A 22,610-nucleotide genomic window follows, 5' to 3' on the forward strand; every position below is an offset into this window, starting at 1 on the left:
CCACACAGAAAAAAACTAAACAACATTATTTCCTTTTAATTGATTATCAGAGTCTGAAAGAAGTTTTATTCTGAAAAATGACCGGATTCTCTCCTTCTCTGAGGGCCTTTTCCCCTGAGCAAAAAAGCTCTGCAACAGACCTGCAAACTCCTCAGAGTAAAAAAGGTGACAATGTCGCAGGGGGTGGGGCTCGATTTTTTTGTGATTTTAATATGCAAATGACACATTTCTGAGCGTGACTTAACCTTTAGAGGAGTGAGTTCTAAATATTACCGACGCTGCCAGCAGAGTGAGTTATTTTTTCGAAACGAAAGCTAGCTAGCTTTAGTTAGCTTCCGTTACCTAGCAACCTAGCATAATACTCGTAGCAATGCTACTACCTGCTAGTGTTACTTGTTAGCCTCCCAATTGTAAATTTTGAAGCCATACTATAGCGTTTGTCATATCGTTTTTGTCTATCGGAAAATAGTCGGTTGGAATGTTCAGAATCACATATGTGTGACGGTACTCTGTGGGGCCCGCTTTCGAACAATCACATATACGTGACGCTACTAATTAACGGGTTAAAGGCCATTTTGCAGGTTAAACATCACTGTTGATAAATGGGTACTTGAAGCACTCAAGATATGTATATCATAAAAAAAATCTCCACATGGTGTTTCTAAATGGTGTTAAAAACCAGTTTTTGTCGTTTTTTGTGTTAGCATTAGCATATTAGCGCAATTTGGTGATAACGTCACGTTGGGGAGACGTGGAGGAGACTACGCATATCCATAGACATAATATAGATATCTATGGAGACTAGCCTCAGATTAGTACTATAACTATGGCGAATGACTGCAACTCACCAGGGCGCTTTACCAACTCCACTCATTCTCCTCGGACCATCCAACTACATAAAACATTTACACAATTTCTACAGAATGAAACACTTTCTGTAATGTATGCTATTGCAGCTTTGTCCCAAGATCTCTACAGACCATGCAGCTAATTTAATGCTCAACATTTGAACACAGGGGCTTATTACTTGGAAGAGGAACTAGAGATGGTACCATTTCTGGGGGAAATTGTAGGGCGTGCGTCGGTTGCAGATGAGGGGGTTGGGCTTGTTGTTATGAAACAAGCCGAACCCCCTTTGAAACTAGCTATTCTAACAACGTTGTCACCAGCAGTATTTTTCAGATGGAATCAGGATTCAAACAGTACCATCTGCTAACTGAAAATATACCCCCAAACACGTAAATAAGCTTGATATTTATTTAGGGGGAAATGGTTAATTCAAAAGAAATTTGCTGAAAGCGATCATTGTCAGTAAAAAAGCCGACCATTTGGTCTAAGTCTAGAGCCCTGCATGGAGAAGCTGCATGAAGAAGCTAGAAGCCAGCTAGCCTAACTGATGTTGCTAGCCAAACTTCACTGAATGTTCCGGAAATGAAAAACGTTTCTTTGACATCCTAACCTAGTTTAGCCTGTGGCATTGAAGACAGCGACGCACCACACAAGCTTGAGTTTAAATACATTATTTAATGTGACATTACTTACTGCACATGCAAGTCTTGAATTGCTTATAAGTTGCGGGTAAGTTTGTTGAGTCACTTGTTTGGCAACATGATGGGTTCTCTTCTTTAGACTTGTAAAATAGGGACATAATTGGTAGGGCTGTCCCCACTTAGTCGACTTTCTGGTCGATATGCTCTTGGTCGATTAAGATTTTTTTAGTCGAGCTGCCATATGGCACTGTGAGATCTGATTCCTGCGCGTGTCATCATTGCTGAATTAACAAAATGTTCTACAGAAATTGTAGATTATATTATTTAAGACAAATAAACCAACTCAAAAAATATGTATTGTAAAAGTGTAAAAGGTGTTACTGTTTTCCCTTTCGTTAATCTGCGCTTTGTTTTGGTTTTTGCACACGGCATCAGCACAATTGGTTGCAGAACTACAAACTCTGCCAAAGCCTACTTTGTCAGTGTTATAAGTCAAAATGGCAAAGAAATCTGTGGTATGGCAGCATTTTATTAGAGTACATTTACATTTACAAAGTACCGGGTGACTCAAAAAACTTTGAATGCAAACTCTGCCAACATCGGTTTATTTTTCATTTTAGTTTGACGTCGAATATGATGTAGCCTACCACCTGAAAAACGTAAGTTGGTGTAGCCCTACTTCCCTCATGCTAACGCGCTGGGTCGAAAAATGAATATGCCTATTATAAGAATCACATCCAAATCGAATTACATTATCTTCTCCGGCCAAGACAACAAAATCTTTCTCTGTTGCAACGTTCTCCACTTAGCTTCTACATAAGCTTGCATGCTACAAGTTCAGGCAATAATAAGCGCGCTCTGATGCTTTGCATATTAAACAAACAATATTTTGTATTTGAAGTACATTGTAAGAGAAACTAAATACCATCAGCATTCGGTTACAACAGGACTGGTAATACGAGTCTTATTATTAGTAGGCTATTAGCGGCTGAATCTGCAATGTCCAGCAGCCATTGAGTCCGATCGTGAAAATGTTTTTAATTTTTTTTTTGCGTTTCAAAGTTAGACTAGTCGATTTTCAGACGTTTTAGTCGAGTCTTGGTCGACCAAAGAAAATCTTAGTCGGGGACAGCCCTAATAATTGGACAATGCCATGGATACCCCCACTCTCTACTTAAACTGGTGACTGAACCAGGGCTTTCAAAATTGCTCAAAAATGACGTTAGAATATATTCCCTTAAAAAAAACACATTTGAATTAGTGCTGTCAGTTTAACGCGTTATTGATGGCGTTAACGCAAACCCAAATTAACGGCGTCAATTTTTTTATTGCGCGATTAACGCTCTTTTTGGCCTAGCAAACTTTGTAGTTTTTTTCACATGCTGTTGCAACAATTACCGACGTTAGAAAGACTACAACACCACACCGGATCTAGCTAGACCGGAAATAAAACAACGGGCACGCCACACACACACGTGTTTGGCTTGCGAGCCAGCTTAAGAGTAGTAGCAGAGCCCGTTTACGGATATTAGACATTCTCTGGTAGTAGGCTAACGTTACGTTTTGAGTGGATGGCGAGCGCGAGACGCCGAAATGGATGCCAATAAGATTCTGAATGGAAAGTTTACTTTTAAAAAGTTGCCAAATGGTTCCATTGACAAGACCAAAGTGATCTGTGTGTTTTGTCGTTGTAAACTGAGTTATCATCGCAGCATGTCCAGTCTGAAATACCACTTGATGGCCAAGCACACAGCTGATGCGATTCATGCGAATTCTCCGCCCCCTCGTCAAAGCCAGGCGATTGCAATGTTGTTTTCAATAAAAAAATATTTGCACGGAGCAAACCGGACCACTTTTCCATGTTGATAAGAGCTTTAAAATTGAAAAAAAGACTGGGACAAAAATAAATCAAGGGACATTTAGAATAGATAAAAATGTGCGATTAATTGATTAATCGCGAGTTAACTATGATATTAATGCGATTAATCGCGATTAAATATTTTTATCGTTTGACAGCACTAATTTGAATATATTCGAATTTCTGGTTGACATTAGGTGCGTCAATTAGGGATTCACCGATCCGACTTTTTCAGTCCCGATACCGATGCCAGGGCTTTGTGTATCTGTCGATAGCCGATACCGATCCGATACCGTTGTTGAATTAATAATAAACTGTATACCTCCCACCTTATACCTTCCTTCCACCATGTGGAAAATACTTTCCTAACTAAGACAAAATATCAGATGCAATCTACTGCATTCTTATTTTTGTTATTTAAAATACAATTGTGCATTCAAAATACGAAAATGGAATGTAATCAAACGTAGGGCCTATTAAAATAAATAAAATGTAGCAGTAGAAACAAAATAGTGTATTGGTCAAACACACAATTGTAATCAAACAGCAACCAAACATTGTAAACATGTAAAAATATTTGAATTCTTATTTATTTGTTGTCGCTGGTGTGTAAACTATGGAAGTTTTTAGCTTGAAGCATTGCACCGTGCGGTGTACAGCTCGTGTCCAACCAGTGGACAGCAACATGGAGCGAGCCAAAGAGTTGGCTGTGTGGAGATATCTCACGCTTGCAACTCGTTCGTCGGCTGTTTGCAATGTCTGCAAAGTAAATGTTTTGAGGGGTGGTGGTAGAACTGCAATGTAGGCTACAATAGTACCAATTTAATCAAGCACATCCAAAAGCACAATGCTAGGAGCACGCCAAATTCCTGCAGCTCAACGACTCTACTATACTGTAGAATCTACAGTGTAGAACGAGTAGCGTCGCACATATGTGATCGTTCGAATGCGGGTCTCACAGCGTAACGTTGCATATTCGATTTCAAAAATTCCAACTGAATATTTTCCGATGGACAAAAACTATGCGACAAACGCTGTATGGCTTCAATATGTACTAATGAGAAGGCTAACAGGTAACACTAGCATGCTAGTAGCATTGCTTCGAGTATTATGCTTGCTGTGGGCACCGTCGGAAATATTTAGAACTCACGCATCAAAGGTTGCATGGGTCGGCCAGTGGATCGGCTACATTTTCCGATCCCCGATCCAGCTATTTTGTTAATATCGGGGCCGATATCCGATCTTAGTATCGGATCGGTGCACCCCTAGCGTCAATAACAGGACAAATTAATACAACGAAACATAACTACTTGTATACTGTAAGTAGGTAGGCTTAATTTATTTAAGTTTAAACATTTGACAAATTAGCTACACAAAAATAAGTAAATTAACTAATGGCCAAGACCGCAGACCTTGGCCTCTTGCTCGCACACTTTCTGTCTCTCTTTCTCCCGCACCATCGCGCTCTTTGCGCATAGCGGTATAAAATGAACGACAACAATAAACAAAGGCTGAGTTCTGAGCAAGCAATTTAAGGTTGCGATTGTTGTCCCAAATATGGCAGGTTTCATTTAGTGATTGAAACAAATATTATTAACATTAAAGTTTCACAGTATAAAACCGACATTGAACGCTCCGAGCGAGCTGTGCTGTGGTAAACATGGAGATGTAGCCTCAAGTTGCTAGTTGTTGAATGGTAAGATAACTCCATCTTATATAATTTACACACTACTTTAGCTGTAGGCTCAACAAGTTTACCATCAGCTGACCAAAATCCGAAATATTTACAGACACTCATTAGATTTTTGGGGGTTACAATCACTTTCTCTGCGGTCAAGCTGAGTTCTGCACTTTCTGCCATCTTCCACGCAAGTCAACTGTCAGCAGTGACGCTGAGGCACGCGCCCACCCGCAAAGCAGACAGACGCGCTGCCGCTGCGGTTGCGTTTATTTTATTTTTTTACATCTGAATATACATTTTCACATTCAAAATTCGGTTCTAACCACTATTCAAATATATATTTGAATTTAGAATATTTGTTGACAGCCGTAGACTGAACCAACATTAGTTTGAGGCAATGGTTTTGTTGTTGTGATTAATTGTGTAGTATTAGGTACTGGTAGTTAGAAGGATAGCAAACACCTTATGTCTTTTCTAGGAGACAGACTGAGTCAGTGAGGGTGGTGAAAGGGAAAGAGCCAGGGAGAGACTTCAGATGACAGTGTCACAGCCAAGGCAGGACTGGGGGTCAACCTTTTTGCCAGCAGGAAACAGTGGCACAGGTCTGTCTAGTCACCTCAGTGGAGGCACAGAACCATATCAGCCACACCCACAATTTATAGAACCGCAGACTAGTGCAAACAAAGTGTTGACACTTCAAGAGAAATTGTTCCGCGATTTTCCCCGACTTTATGATGGTTCAATTGAGATTATTTTATGTGAGACTGCACCATGTCCATTGTAATTACATAAACTGCACCCATCAGAAGGTTGCTGGATCGATTCCCCGCCGTGCCAAATGATGTTGTGTCCTTGGGCAAGGCACTTCACCCTACTTGCCTCAGGGGGAATGTCCCTGTACTTACTGTAAGTCGCTCTGGATAAGAGCGTCTGCTAAATGACTAAATGTACAGTACATACTGGCCTTTTTTGGTATTACTGGTTGTAAATACTGTACACCTGCATTTATTCTTGACTGATAAGAAACACTACTAAAACTACATTTGAACAAGTTGAGACAACCCTTCAGTTACTAACTATAAATTATCCAGGAGTATTAATTATGGTTCCTCAATACACATTTAACATATTACAATGAGGCTGTATTACAGCAATCACTTTGGTGTCCCCCTCAGAAATTGCTCTTGAGAAAATGTCATATAATTGTCCCCCCCAAAGTTGATAGCAGATTTTCGCCACTGCTACGACCAACAGAAAATTAGCTATCTATTGATCCAAAAATGAAGCATGAAGAGTGAAAATTGTTGCAATGCTGGCAAACTAGAAATACTTTTTGAAACAGATTTCAAAGCTTTAAGCATTTCAGTCAGCACTCTAGGCTCTCCACGTACACACCCATGTAAATCTCAGAAACAATTTGAAAAACTCATGGAACATAATCAGTGATATTGAAAATTGTTGAATAGATATTAAAAGCTGAATTTAAAAACAAATGTTTAGGGTTTTGTCAACATTTTAAAGTTTAAATGGTGGCTGTAGGTAAAATATTGAGGAAGAAGAAGGATTTGAAAGTTGAAGAAGTTTAAGAGGATTGAGAGGATTTGAATTGGAAAACCATGTAAAAAATATCATGAATATTGATATATATATTAGATTTTATATTAATTAATTCAAACATAAGAGGTAGAAAGATAAAAAGTCATGGCAGTCATAGCCTGAAACTGATGAATTTTTGGATACTTGAACGGTTTTATTCGCTGAAGATTTGAAGGCGCTGAAGGGTGTCACGAAAGAAATAGAAGTTGAATAAAGTTTCAAAGAACAATACTTGGAATGCTGAAGCAGTATTCCAACAATAAACCCGTTTGTGCTCTTCCCCCCCCCGCCCCTTGCCCAATAAGAATTGATAAGAGAATCAATAAGGAATCAAATTGATAAGCAGAAATTGATAAGGAATCGGAATTGTTAAAATCTTATCTCATCCCTAATCCTCACACAAACTATCAAAATTATTTCAAATTTTCGAAACTGTTTGATCGGTACAGCCGATCAAAATTTGCGGCAAAGCCGGCAAACAGGAAGTTGGGTCGTATCTCAGCAAATCTTTGATGGATTCAAAGCTGCATTTACTCAGAACCCTGTTCTGAGAATGACTAAAATGTTTTTCGTTCATTTTACCTGCTTTACCGGCTTGGACACCTCATTGCATTACATTGACATTAAAATTATTTATTTTAAGCACAGAGAGCATCTAGCACATTCTTTTAAAAAAACGTTTTGGGAAAAAAGATCAGAATTGTGAATGTGGCATCCATCTTAAGCCATGACAACTTCCAATTGCACAGGCAACCTGCATCCAACTGTTGCACAATTATAAAAGATTCAAGATTAACGTTATTGTCCCACAAAGTGGAAAATTTGCCTTGAGCAAAAGGCAGCCGTAAAACACAACAAAGGTTTACGTTATACAAGATGTTGTTGTAATGCTACATGTACACTTCTTGCAAAACACTGGTATGATGAGCAACCTTGCCTTGCCTTTAGACTATTGTGACATTTGATAGAACTGCTAAGTTCAGAACACGAAAGCCTAGAAGTCAGTAGAGGGTATGAAGTTTCTAAAACTAAAATCATGTTTTTCTCGCCACAACGGTCGACTAATGGGATCCATCGAGTGTTTTACTGTGGAAATCTGAAATAAGAGATGGGGATGTTCATGAAATCATTAAATCGAATAATTGCCGCTTAGCCAGGTTTTCCGTCTCCATTGTTAGTCTACAAATGGCAGTAATGGCGCCCCAGTGTTTCCGCTATATTTATCATTACCGCTTTGCTTCCGAACTGTAAAGTCATGACAACCAAACAACAGCGAGAGTACAGCAAAGCACTTTCTGTTCGGCTCAGTCAGGTAGTGACAAACAGGGAAGAGGATAGTATAGGATACTAGCTAGAACTAACTTTAGCTAGCCACAGTAGCACTACTACTTGTAGCTATCGAATTCCGGCTGCTCGTTTAAACTGTTTGTGCTTTGTGAATCAATGCTTCCCATAATTAATGTGCCCCTATTATTGTTTAAATACAACTTAAACTGAGAGTGCTTAAAAGTGGGAGCCACAGCGTAACGGTGTATATATGTCATTCGAAAATATATGCATTACAATAGTTCTAATACTATATTATATATTATAATACTTTACTAAACAATAGTTCAGGCAATATTTTTTGCAGTATTTTACTAGTGAAGGATTACATATGACGCCACCAGTCACTCAAGGTAACTAGGGGGACCCCCGATAAACTCTCTTATTTTTTTCCGGTCCAAATATCAGGGGCCGGTTGGACAAAACACCTTAAGTTTTCTCCTTAAGGTTTCCTTAGGAACATTCACCTTAATGTTTTCTCCTTATCTTGGTCTTATACTTTTATAGTTCATTCAAGCGTTGCACAAAAGACCTTAGCAACCAAAGTAAGGAAGAAAACATAAGGTAGGTTCTCTCTTTTTTTGGACATGAGTCAAGTTATCATATTGTTATTGCATTTCTTTAATTGACCGCTTCACCAAACTTCTTGAGTTTCTGTTGCAATTTAGTCCCACATTGGTTGTTTTTGTTTGCAGTTATTTGTGGATCAAATGTCTTTCAGTATGTGCTTTCTTTTGTGGTATTCCTGTAGAAGCACAATGTTTTCCTCCTCTGACCAATTAGTTTATAAGGTCTATAAGCTTTTGTAAAGTGATTCACTAGCATTAAAACTGAACAAACACAGTCTCCATGGAAATGGTCAAATTTTACAACTGTAAAATCACGTTCAATGTAGTAAATCCCTTAACGTTTCTCCTTGGCTAAGGGATTTACTTAAGGGTGTTGCACAGATTCCCTTTGATGGTTTCCTTGGTTAAGGAGAAATTAACTCCCAAGTGTCATAGTTAAGGAAAAAAACTTAAGGTGTTTTGTGCAACCAGCCCCAGGGTTTTAATTGGTTCATTGACAATCGCATATCTTTATTGGATACTGAAATGCCAGTCAAATGTTTGAATATGAATTCAAATTGTAGGGTAAGCTACTCAGTAACGAATTGTGATTTTAAAAGTAGCGAAGTAGATTACTTAGCTTAATTTGTACTCAAGTACAAATACAATCACACTCATAAAATTACAAGTACCCAAAGAAACAACATAATTACAGTAAAGTGAGTAGTTGTAATTTGTTACTTCCATCCCTGCAAAAACACACCATGTATTTTTTTTAATTTATTGTATCTTTAACCCTTTCCAGCTGGACCATTCAAATATGGGAACTTAAATTCCCATGGTTCCTGCCTTAGTATCTTTGCCATCCAATCACCGATTTTATTTCTGAATTGCCAGATACTCATGAAAACATAGGCTAAAAGCACATCTAATTGGTTAAGTGGTTACTGGGCATGAATAATACATGTATCGTCATCATCATAAATGTTTTGCCAAAGCGGAGGCAGAGAAGATACCATAACATTTTCGTACAGCCATTTCCTACAGCCTGCTTCAACCTAGCACTAATTGTACTGTTCTCGAGTCAGATCTTATTGAACTTGCTCATTAGATGAAAGCAACATTAAAACCTCTTATTACACGGCTGTTCTTAACGCTGTAGAAAGCTCCATTCACTTGAATGGGCCTTCCCAACGTTCTGCGGTCAATTATTTTCTGATAATAGACCGTTGCTATGTATAACAGACCGCTGTCAAGGAAAGTGGCCTTTTTGCTTCTGATTCACTTCTTTCATAGCACTCCGACGCGAAGCGGGTGCTGTTTGCCCTGTCGGGGCTTATTTTCCCGATAATGACCGGAGTTATATACATTATCCCTTACTTAACAATCCTGTCAAATGAAAAAAAATGCCTAAAAAGGGCATACCCAAAGTCAATTGAAAGCTGTTCTTAAACCATTTGGAGTGTGGTCATGACTGTGGTCAAGGTGACACTCTGAAGTTATTTCCCCTGTTGTCAGGACCCCTGCAAGTCCTACTGGTGTTGAGTAATAAAAGCTTGAACACATGGAAATTGAAAGTTTCTATTTCCACCTAGTTTTTGTTTTGAAAACCGAGGCCTGAAGAGGCCTATAGGTGGTAGGTATTAGCTGGAAGACAGAATTGACCACAACATGAAGCCTTACCCAATTCAAGTCAAAAATAATAATACAATATATTCATATTTGACGAGTACATGCAGGCGTTTTCTAAAAGGGCCTTTTGGAGACTCCAAAAGGACCCTTGGTAACCAAGGTCAAATACTTAGGATACTAATTTATTATTTTTCATAATTATTATCTCTAATAAAAGGTGGTACTTAGAACTATCATATACCATAGCTAAATCCCCCATTAGTATTGCTGAAACACAAAAACTGAAGCATGAACACATTGGAGTGCTTTATCTGATTCAGCAGGGTTGACGCACAAAGAACACTGCTTCTGTCATCCATTTTGCACCTGGACTTTTATTTTGAAGGCTCCACAAATACCCATCATGTTGGCTATTAGCATTTGGAGCAGGGGGGGGCAGGACGCACAGACCTAGTTGGCTTAAGAATGCTATCACCAGGGCATGGAAGCTCCTATTGGGCCAAACAAGGTATTAATCGACAGGTCATTGTGTAGCGTCCATCATCACGTTTTCTGTTCTTAAATATTCAAAGTGAAACTCCTTCCATGAGCGATAGTGTGTGAGTGATTGGTGAAGGCAGAATGAGGCAACAAGATTGTGGCTTTGTGTGGAGGTAATACAATTGTTTTGGACAAACTACTTGACATGGTTAGATAGTTTGGACCTTTGGGAATGTAACCAGACAATTTTTGTTGGGATGTTTTGCATAATTGGACATCTGTGAGCCATATTAGTTAAGTAAATAGTTTTTCCTCATACTTTTCAACAAAGGTAGTATATAACAAAGACGTTGAGTGTACTTGCTGTTGAGACTCGATCTTGAAATGGTGTACATCATGGGTGTCAAACTCATTTTCACCGAGGACCACATCAGGATTATGGTTGACCTCAAAGGGCCAGTTGTAACTACGATGTAAAGTCAGTAACAATGTAAAAACATAGTGTTTTAGTTGTTGCTTTTGTGAACATAGGGCCTATTCTGCTGCATTGCAGTCCGCCTTTTAATTCTTGGACAATCTGCTGTTTTTCTTGGAGGATAAATTTGGCATATTTATCTGCTATATTATCGGCATATGTTTGGTGTCAAAATGCCGATGGAGATTGTACTCTTTGACGACCGACATCGCCTTATAACACAAAATACATACCGGGTTTTCTCCTTGAAGCACAAACATTCGCTTTCCCATCTTTATTAAAACTGCCTTCCATCAAGGGCCGGATGCAGCCGGCTTTGACTGGGGGTGCAGTGAAAGTTTTTGGGGTGTAGCCTATCACGATTATGGAAGGGGATCGTATTGTTTTTTTTATATTGATAGGCCTACCATTTTTGAGACTGTTATCGATCGAATTGTTAATCAGGCGCGGAGCCAGGCGTTGTAAACATATGGGGATTAGCCCAAACCCAAGACGTATTCTGTGTTTGTTGTGATGCTAGATAGGGACTTCCACACTTAATGCAAGCTTGCATAGCGCGCGTGCCCTTCATTTGAATGCAGAATAGCTTTTTAGCTTTATGTAAAATAAACATTGCCGTTTTCCAATTGGTAAAACATTGTCTAGTGAAGGCGATGTCTTCATTTCTGGCCCCAAATTGTCGACAGGGGAAGCAGAAACATGTTAGCTTGGCTGAGTACTCTAACCAAGTTCGACAGCAATACCAACTTGGGTTGAATGCCTGGGGACCTTGGCTGAAAATGCGCATGGGGTACGTTTGCAGAACCGGCTGCATTGGAGTGCTGTTATTCAAACCATGGTCGCCTTCACCCAGTTAAACTTTGCATTTAACACTGATGTGCATACACTGCTTTCTAGAGGCGGGATGTCGTCACTTTGCCGTAACATATTCGAAATGCATTGTGAGAGATGTAGTTTATGGTCAATGCACGCTGTAAAGCAGCGTATACTTTTTTCAATACACCATTTAAGCTTCCGTGGCGCGCAACATTTGGTCCGCGGGCCATGAGTTTGACACATGTGGTGTACATCAATGGAAGCACAACAATCGTAGCTTTCTAATGATGTGTTTCTGTTGAGTGAACATCGTGACTCATTTTACTAGTGGGTTAATCTGACCTCGTTTCATTATTGTGTTAGCTAGACTTAGTCTTCTCACGGGCAGAGCTTTATGGTACAGCAGCTAGATTAGTTTATGGTAACTAGCTAGGGATTGAGTTTCTGGGTACTTGCCGCCGCAGACCCAGCTCTGTTGACATTATAATTAGGGCCATCTTCAGCTGCGCCTTAGCATATTTAAAGCGCCTAGCACTGCAGTGGCAGCCTCGTCTGCCAGCCTCGGTGCACAAAGACTTGGTCAAACAAAGACAGGGAGTCGACCTGCGGGAATCCACCGAGGATGGCCGCCGAGGCCGGATCACCTCTTCTGATAAGCATCACCCTATTTGTAATCTAATCCACCTACAACATATTCATAGCTAGCATGTGTTTTTTCAGCATTCCCGCTCATTAAACCACTCGCAGACGTAGACGTAGATATGTCACAAAGAATATACGGTCCACTTCTAATCTTAGCTACCTATCCAGATCTTCTCCACCTGCCCTCTCTCTTTCTATAAGGCTCTGAAACTGCCAGTCTGCTGTGAACAAGGCAGACTTCATCCCGGCTTTTACATTCCATGCTTCTCTTCATGCCCTTGCGCTGACAGAGACATCTTCAGGTCTTCACAGCAGGATCTGAGAAATCTGCCGGTTTAGTAGATATTTTTGCCAATGCAGTTCACTCCTATGAGCATGACAGAAAAACCGTGTAGGAACTCAGAAGGAGTGAGATGGCTGAGTCGGGCTAGTAATCCGAAGGTTGCCGGATTGATTCCCCGCCGTGCCAAATGACATTGTGTCTTTGGGCAAGGCACTTCACCCTACTTGCCTCGGGGGGAATGTCCCTGTATTTACTGTAAGTAGCTCTGGATAAGAGCGTCTGCTAAATGACGTAAAAAATGACTGCTAAATGTACATGTAAACTGTTTGTCACTCGCACAACCCACCCTCGCACAATGACCCAAAGGTTCACAACAACCCATCCTTGTGCTGCAACAACTTTACCAATACAAAAACAAATAAAAAGCATTTTCTTTTAACCGTCGCGCTGTGGGGGGTGTGAGACAGCCCGACGGTTAAAAGAAAATGCTTCATTTTATTTTTTTATGAGGTAAAGTTGCCGCAACATGTGGGGGGGTCACAATGACCAGAAGAGAACACAACAGATATAACATTCAAACCAGGACAAATCACAGAAGTTACCAAATTGATATGAAAAAAGTAACATTTGATGAAAAGCAAGTTGTTTGAAACCTGATATAATACATAGGTTCTAAATAAATTTAAACTTAATATTTGAATGAATGTGTGTGTTTGTACATTTCACACACCTGGACCTCCTCTTCATCTGTGACATCTGAGAGCGCCCGCGGGTCAACCTGGACCTCTTCTGGATCATGAAAGCTGTGAAGGTGCCAATCAACATCAGACAGTTGGCTGTCATGATACCTGCAAAGGAGTTAGAGGAATGGTTCAACTGCAGGGTTTGACAAACGATGGACCGGGGCCAGTAAAAAGTAACGTCAGGACAGTTAAATAGAAACTCACTGGCCCGATCAGGCCACTGCAAATTATAACTAACTAACTAACTTTGCAGCTCGTGGGGCGCACATTTGGCAAATCAAGAGTTGAGTGAGTTGACGAGTGGTTGTCAAATTGTAATTCTCTAATCTCTAAACATTTTTTAACAACTGGCGCGAGACAAGCAAAGTAGAGCTATGAGTTCAAACGGAAGCAACTTTTTTTATGGAGTTAAGATGCACTGTGTCGTATGTTCCCGTCTAAAGCAGACAAAAGTGGATCTTTTTTTACACAGGCACCGAACATTTTCAAAAACAATCCCTGACCAGCCATGCTAGCAGACAGCACCTGGTTTGCGTGAGTTAAGCGGATTGTTGAAAATCCATCTTCAAGGCCGTTGACCATGCTGGTTAGGAATTTAAATGCAGATGCCCATCATGTTATTGCACGACTTATAACAACAGCATATCACGTAATTAAGACGGACAGACGTTCGCCTTGTTCCCCCGGGCTATTGAACTGCAGCAGAAGAATGGTGTCGACTTGGGTACTACGTATCATACTGATGAAATGCAATGGAAGCTTTTCTAAATTAGCATTGAGGGACCTGATGTTTCAGTTTAAGCCAGACAGTCGTGCAGAGATGGCTGTCAGCAGGGAAGAGAGCACGTTTTTGAGGTTAAAAGTCAATTGTTTTGCTGACTATTACCTTATTATTTTTTATCACTAGAAATGTGATTTCATTTTTGTTGTTTTTATATCCAGGATGTGTTTAATAAATGGTTAAACATGTTAACAGAATAACATAACTTATAAGTCTTTGGTTTTGTTGTAACAATGATTAATTACAACTTTTGGAGGGGGGGCCAGTAAAAATGGCCTTGGGGCCAGTAAGTTTCAAACCCACTGGCCCGTGGGGCCAGTTGCAATTTCTTTTAATGTTGAACCCTGAACTGGCAGCAAAAAAACAATATGAAAACAATGAATATAGCTCTAATGTTTTATGTCTCTCATACCTGTCCCAGGTGTGGCTGTGGCTCTGATCCATTAGCAAAATGTCGTCCACCTCATCCTCAATGTGGAAAGGATGCAGAGACACGGGCTCGTCCAGGGGGAAAGAGTAGTCAGCCATGTAGGGGTGGGCAAGGGCCTCCTCTGCTGTCAAACGGTCCATGGGGTTAAAAGTCAGGATCTTCTCCAGGAAGTCTAGGGCTTGGAAAAAAAAGAGAGAGGATTTCTGTGAGGATGGGACATGTGCCTGTAGCTGTTTGGGTAAGGTGTGCATTTCTGTGGATGAGCACAGGTGTAAGTGTTTACAAATAATAGTATTCAATTAAATAATTGCTTGATACCTGCTATGAAAAGCAGTCTAGTCTACATTTCAGATTTGTTTTGATTAAAGTAATCAATTAAAGAAAAGGCTCAAGACGCACTTGTTCCGGGAGTACAACGGCACTTTGGAATGCTTGGCTGGACCTGTTGTTAGTTTCCTCCAGGATCACAATGACTCTTATTGAGTGACTTGTTGCTCTTGTAGGTGCGTTATAACGAAGTTAAGTCTTGTACTTGCTATGAAATATTTTACTATTGATTGTTCTTCTACAGGTACAGTCCTGCACTTTTTTTGTGGTTCATGTTGTTTTAATTTGTAACTTGTATAACTGCATGCTCTTATGGGTCTTCCCTTTTGGCACTTGTTTTTTCACAATGTATGCTTCATGCTTTGGCTGCTTGCAATGTTTGGGACTACCTAGTTGTTATGATCAGTGACCTATGCTCTTTTGTAAAGCTCTCTCTTGGAAGTTGCTTTGGATAAAAGCGTCGGCTAAATGCATAAATGTAAATGTAAAGTACACCGTAGCCTAATTTACATATGAAAATGTTATAAACCAAATGTCTAAATTAAATAAGCAAGCTAACTGATGAGAGTATAAAAGTGGTATAATTTAAGTCTATGAGGACAACAAGCAGCAAATGTAATTCAGTATTATCATGCTAATAAAGCGAGCATATTAATGTTGTCTTATCCAATGCAACACTGGCAAGTTAGCTAGGCTAGAGTGCAAGAGTGCTGTCAACTGTAAAACTGTTACATTTAAAATCCCCTTCCTCAAGGCAAGACTAGCATGATTAAAATGTTCAAACAGTGAAATGTTATAATATCATCATCTGTGTTCTCACCCTGGGAGCTGGCACCAGGCAGTATCTTAGCCAGTGGAGTGTGTGGCTGCGTCATGTCACTGCGGATGAAGACGGGGATAACGCTGTGCAGTTCCTGTCTGTCCTCCTCCCTCAGTACAGGGATAGACTCAAGGATCAGCTGCATCTGTTCCAACTCATGGGCGCCTGGAGAAATAACATTCAGCCATTACATTAATCGTTTCCAACAAACATCCTAATAAAGAACAGGAGCCGGATTACAAATGAGACACAGAACCTAACAATTATTGTTGATGATACCCAACGGTGTTGGGGAAAAAGCATGTTATCAAAACACCCTCCAGATAAACAGTCAGGTGCAGGTTTAGCTGCAGGTGTCCACAACAATGACAGTGTCGCTGTGTCTTCTAGATGAACTGGGACATGTGCATGGGTAAAATACCAATGTATTACAATGCAAGAGGCCTTGTGCCACACACTGTCAACTGTCATCTGCTTCATGTACTACCAGTTTGGTGTGGGTGTGGGTGTGTGTATATTGCCATGTGTAAAAATAAGTGTCACTGACCTGCAAAGAGAGTTTTTCCAGTAAGCATCTCAGCAAAGATGCATCCAGCAGCCCACATGTCAATGGCTTTGGTATAGTTATTAGGAGACAGCAGCAGACGAGGAGACCTGTACCACTTTGTTACCAGACCCTCTGAGAGATGTCCCTATGGAGTGAGAGGGAGAGAGGTGGTGGTCATATGGTGCCCAGAGAATGAAACTAGAATGAAATAGTGCTTCACTGTTGAAAACTTGGATGAATCATCCCAAACTAGGACTGATAAGACTGATTTTTTGCAGAGAGCAGGACATCCATTCTTTTTTCATGTTGCAATGCTACGACAGGCAACCACCACACACAGTCATCCAAATTAATAAAGTGTGGTTTTTCCAGTAGAAACTGTTGATTGACTGCTGTGGGTAAGTAGGTATGAGTACAACTCTACTGCGACAGTACTATCAATGTCAAACACTGTCTTTCTATTGCTTGCATTACTTTCAAATGTATTAGAAAGTGGAAAACTATAATGTAATATGAGTGTTACGTAGGCTATTCACGGTCAATTGTGATTTTATGAAGGTTATTGTTTCGCAATGATATGCTTAATTCCTGTCAGAGCGTTAGCTCTAGCTCTTGTGCATATTCCACATATTCCACTCGCTTTCTTTTAATACATTTCCACATTATTATACATTTACACACAGGAAGCACGGTGGCTCAGTGGTTAGCACTGTCGCCTCACAGCAAGAAGGTCCCTGGTTCGAACCCTGGTCGTCCTTTCTGTGTGGAGTTTACATGTTCTCCCCGTGCCTGCGTGGGTTTCCTCCGGGTACTCTGGTTTACCCCACCATCATAAAGACATGCATGTGAATGAATGTCACCAGGCAACACCAACAATGGTGTTGAGAAGACAGGACTAGAAGAGAGGAGGTAGAAAAGAGGTAGGGAAGAAGAGGAAAAGATAGGACAAGAAGAAGAAACCTTGGCCACAACATCTGGACCTGTCTTTATATAACAACGCTCGGACCCCCAGACCTCTCGGAACATTTGGTCCCCTCCAATGTTGGCTACGGCCTTTGCCACTCTGAACAAGCGCAAATTCACTATAGCTACAACCACTGGGGAATATCTATGGAACGACCAACCAAGCGGCAGCTAATAAAGGTTACATTAACTAACTAGCCAATGCATGGATTACAGACATAGTCCAATTTAGGCCACATGAGAATGCATGTGAGCTAATGATGGCCTTTGGCCATACTGTTCATCCTTATGCCATGTTAAACTTATGCTCGGCAAATGCCCTTGTCCCATACCAGTGTCAGAAATAAACAAGGGCAAAACTGCCCCTAAGAAATATACTTTTGCCCCTGATACCACTAGGAGGGACAAAAAATGCCACCATAATTTCCTCTATAATAATGATAATTTAATGAACTTGTCAAAAACATCGTAGCCTATATGACCGGGTCCAGTTGTCATAGAATGTTTTAAATTTTTCGCCTTTACGATGACGCATGTGCGTAAACAACCAAAAGTTTAAAACTTTTTTTTTTTTTTACTAGAAAAATTTAGCGCTTATTAATCAGACCTGTGACTGCTAGTGTGAGGAGAAATGAGGATCAGCAAATACAGTCTCCGTCACCATCTAAGGTTATAAAGATGAATTTAACTCACCCAGTGACCATCGAAAAATGGAAGCTAGATTGGCTTGGGGTGGAGGGAGATGAGGAGAAAAATTCCCGATTTCTTTGCAAAGCATGTCGAATTTGTGGACAACGAGTTGCCGAAGTCGCTGTCAATCCAGCACAGATAAATTATTCTGCTGACTTCATCATGGGGAGCGAAAACATTAAGAAATACTTGGCCTTTCGTCACCAGGCGACCAAGCAACACGCCATTGCATTATAACTAGTAATAATTATTTTTCAATTATTTAGTTTGTTTTAGCTAGTATAACGTTAGTTAGCTAGCGTTAGCTAGCTCTGATAGTGTGTTAGCCACAAAGGCTTGCTTGCAAGTTAGCTAACTTGGCTAACGTTAGACAGAGTGCAGTCAGTGAGTGATTTCCCCCCCATCCTCATAAATTACTGCCATCTTGTGGTTGACAACCAACCCTCTATTTGGGTAAAGTTGAGACTGCAGTTGACTGATAAAAATATTAAAATAATAATAACACATAATAACCACAAAGAAATTAGAATAAATTTGAATATGATTGTCTGATTTATGTTTTCGGTTGAATCTGTAGACTGCTGCTTAATAGTCTTATTATGGCCATTTGATGACAATTGATCATATACTGTAAGCCTCAATAAGTATATTATAATCTTGAACAAAGGTTAAATGTTATTTCATCAAGTTTCAAAAGGTGCCCCCAATTTTGTTTTACGCCCTTGGATTTCAGTCAGTGGGGGGAAAAATTGCCTCCTAAAAATATGTAAATGTCCTACCCTGTCCCATACCCTCAGACAAAACACAGGGGGAAAGAGGGAGGGTTGGAATCACGTTAATTCCTGTAATTTCAGAGCCTCTGCCAGAGTAGATCTGCTGAGGGTCTCACGCAGCCTGAAACAACCCAGGACAGAACAGGCAAATACTCTCGCTGAATCCGACCTATACATACATCTGCAGACCTAGCCAAACAAAAAATATTTTCTAGTGCTAGTAATCTGAAGGTTGCCATCTCGATTCCCGCCCGTGTCAAATGACGTTGTGTCCTTGGGCAAGGGACTTCACCCTACTTCCCTAGTTGGGGGAATGTCCCTGTACTTACTGTAAGTCGCTCTGGATGAGAGCGTCTGCCAAATGACTAAATGTAAATGATGCCACCTCTTATCACAGCAGACACTGGAAGAGAGACGGTGGCTAAAAAGATAGCAGAAGCACAATTTAAGGTCCAAACAAGCCTCAGTGCAGGGTTCAACATAAGCAATGGCCCGATGGCCCGGGACCAGTAAAAAAGTATGTCTGGCAAGTAGATCTGGGCCAGTGAGAGTGGCTTTGTCTACATCAGAAGGCAGTTGCATCAGCATACGTCAGGCAACAGAGTGACACGAAGCACGTGAAACAAATGTTAGCCAACATTTCAAATTTTCACTTCAGCTAACATTAGTAAAAAAAAAAAAAAAAAAAATCCAAGGTGTACGAAGTTAATGTAAGAAGAGGGGTTTCCTAGTGTCATGGAAAACACAGTACACCTGGGTGGAGAAAGGTGAGGATGGAGATGGTATGTACTGCTTAGTTCGCCAATGCCGATCAAGGGTGGGTCATTTTTCAAGGGGAAACAGAACTATAGAAAACAGGTTTTAGATGCACACGACAAGAGCCGCCAACATTTGTAATGTGTGCTGGCAAAGCGGGTCGCGAACAACCATAAGCTGGGATACTTCATTACTGGACACTCATCCTACAGACTGTTGGAAAAATGTAAGATGTAACACATTTATCCTGTATAAGAATTATTCTGTGTTCAGCATTCCTTGTGTGTAGAGAGAGGCCTACCCCCAAATCTGAACTTTGGGTAACACAAGGAATTCGTAAACAAGGAGACCTGGGCTGACCACTCTCTCTTACTGGAGAAGCCATAAAAGATGTCTGGCCTTATCTGTGTTGGGTGAATCATCTGGTCAAGCTTACAGGGGTCAAGGAGCGCACATACGCACACAATCAAACACGCACGCACACATGCGCACCAGGTCTATGCAAGGAGCCAATGAAGAAGGGCCATGGGACATTTGCATACCTTTGTCTTAACCAATAAAGTAAAGAGCGGGGCTGCTTAAATAGCTAGCTAGCACAACATGCTAGCAGACAAACTTGTAGCACAATGGCGTGTGACGTTTGTCTCCTTGTGGGCCGGCCGCAAGCAATAAAGCTTTCTTAAATGTGTTCACTGACTGTGCAATGCTTGATAGATTAATATTTCTGACACAGACCTAGATGCGTCCCTAGCGGACGAGCTCATGCAGTTCACACACTGTGTCTAGTGTGACATCCCCTGTTAAAATGTTGCAGATTCTTAAAACAAATGGCCTTAAAACAACATTCCCAAATATATATGTTGCACTTATAATGTTTTTAACTCTGCCCGTCTCAAATTGTGAGGGCTGAGAGGTCGTTTTCTGTTTTCAAACAAGTAAAAAAATGCATTAAGAACCACTATGACACAGGCAAGACTTTCTGCTCTTTCTTTACTGTCCATAGAAAGTTGTTGAGGGAATAGATTTGAAGATGGGGAGTCAGATGGCTGAGCGGTGAGGGAGTTGGGCTAGTAATCAGAAGGTTGCTGGATCGATTCCCCGCCAAATGACGTTGTTTCCTTGGGCAAGGCACCCTACTTGCCTCGGGGGGAATGTCCCTGTACTTACTGTAAGTTGCTCTGGATAAGAGCGTCTGATAAATGACTAAATGTAAATGAAGATATTGTGCACCAGTTTGCATATTTTAAGTCTAGAAGGAAGGCCAACGAGTAATCTTCTATGGAGAACATAATTAACTATGTGTTTATGTAACTATAGGTCATTAGGACAAATAATTGAATTGTTTGTTTCTTCAGAGTTCAGTGTTTTAATGTGAGAAAATAATTCATATGTTTATATGAATTGATATAATATATATGTGTATTAATTGTTACTGCTGGAATTGGTTATTGGTTGGAATGGTTACTGGATTTAATTTATGTTTTAAAAGTAAATATAGGTCATTAGGTCATGACCGCTCATAATTGTGTAGTCATGAGTTCAGTCGAGTTCGACTTGTTGACAAGAAAGGCAAAAAAACATTGTGTTTGGAAATACTTTGCGTTTGAGGCAGATGACCGAGCGTTATAATTAATCCGCAGAATCCATTATGCAAAAAATGCTACCGCAGTCTTCAGACCAAGGAGGAATACTTCCAATTTAGCTAAGCACCTGAAAGATCGTCATACGGATTTGTTAAGAGTATTCAAGGCGAGTTCTGATTCAGTTCCAGAAGAGGCGCAGCACCGATGCTTACATCTGGCATCAAATTAAAAAAATCAATGTTCGTAGAAATCGCGGCGAAATTCTGAATACATTCAAAGAATGCTCTTTTTAATCGGTCATACTAAAATACACGTAACATGATGTTTGAGATGGTGGGCACGTGTGTTACAATGGCTTATGTTATGTACATAGTTTAGGTTAGCTATGCTGTAGTTTTAACGTTAGCCCGTAGCCTATGGTTAAAGATAAACTCATGTCATGTTCATCTTGTTAGCTGAATGGCTTAATTGCACTTTAATATGTTGTGCTATGCTCTATTGCACATGTTTTGTATGTCTTTGTATGACATTTTGCTATTTTTCAAATATTTTAAAGAAGTTCATGTTTCAAGTTCAAGTAGCCTACATGAAATCTTAGACAATCCTTTTTTTTTAACCATGGTATCGAAATTGGCATAGAGAATCGTGTTATTTTAATGGTATTGGCACCGACTACTGAATTTTTGGTATCGTGACACCCCTACTCAATACACACTAATTGGCTGCTTCATGGCTGGTGATAATTTCACATTTTTGCATTTTTTTTAATGTTCTCTGGTTTTCAGTTAAGGCTTCCCTAGCTGTCTGCTTTATTTCACTGTTGCAGTCGACAGACGATTGGCTACATATTGAAACATTCAAGTACCAGTGATGGGCAAGCTACTTGATATGTGTAGTGAGCTAAGCTACCAGCTACTCTACAATAAATTCAGATTCACTACACAGAAGCTACCACTCATAAAAATGTAGCAAGCTAAGTTACAAAAATCTGTCACAACTAGCTTGATACATTAGTAGCTACTTTCAGTTAAACAAACTGCATGCCAAGTCAATGCAATTTTAGTGATCAACACAATTGTCAGTCAGATAAAGGCTAAACTATGTTTAGATTTATTTATTGAACAATAGCCTTATCCACAATGCTAATACACAATTTCTGTTATCTAGTCAGACGGGCCGCGCAGGTGCTGTGTGAGTGGAGATGAGACGATGACAGCCCTCGCTGAACTCAGTTCTCGTGAGATCAGTTGTAACTTGAACTGCAGAACGGGATATGTGAGATGCTTTTTCAGTGCTTTGTCAACACATTAGCTGTGTTCGACTTCATGCAGCCGGCTTACTTTAAGCTGAGAATGCCATTGGCTGCTTCA

The 22,610-nt window shown here is 40.3% G+C and overlaps 1 protein-coding gene across 1 annotated transcript in view; it reads right to left on the reverse strand.

The window, feature by feature from the left end:
- The window catches only part of mapk6 (mitogen-activated protein kinase 6), a 47,086-nt gene that overhangs the window by 4,100 nt on the left and 20,376 nt on the right, over window positions 1–22,610 (reverse strand). Inside the window, exons 4-7 of the mRNA XM_047041489.1 lie at window positions 16,476–16,620; window positions 15,929–16,093; window positions 14,764–14,959; window positions 13,558–13,675 (exon numbers count right to left, since the gene is read on the reverse strand). Coding sequence (XP_046897445.1) covers window positions 13,558–13,675; window positions 14,764–14,959; window positions 15,929–16,093; window positions 16,476–16,620 — 624 coding nt within the window. The remainder of the gene's footprint in view (window positions 1–13,557; window positions 13,676–14,763; window positions 14,960–15,928; window positions 16,094–16,475; window positions 16,621–22,610) is intronic.

This window comes from Hypomesus transpacificus, chromosome 19 (assembly GCF_021917145.1).
Source record: "Hypomesus transpacificus isolate Combined female chromosome 19, fHypTra1, whole genome shotgun sequence".
Taxonomy (NCBI): Eukaryota; Metazoa; Chordata; class Actinopteri; order Osmeriformes; family Osmeridae; genus Hypomesus; species Hypomesus transpacificus.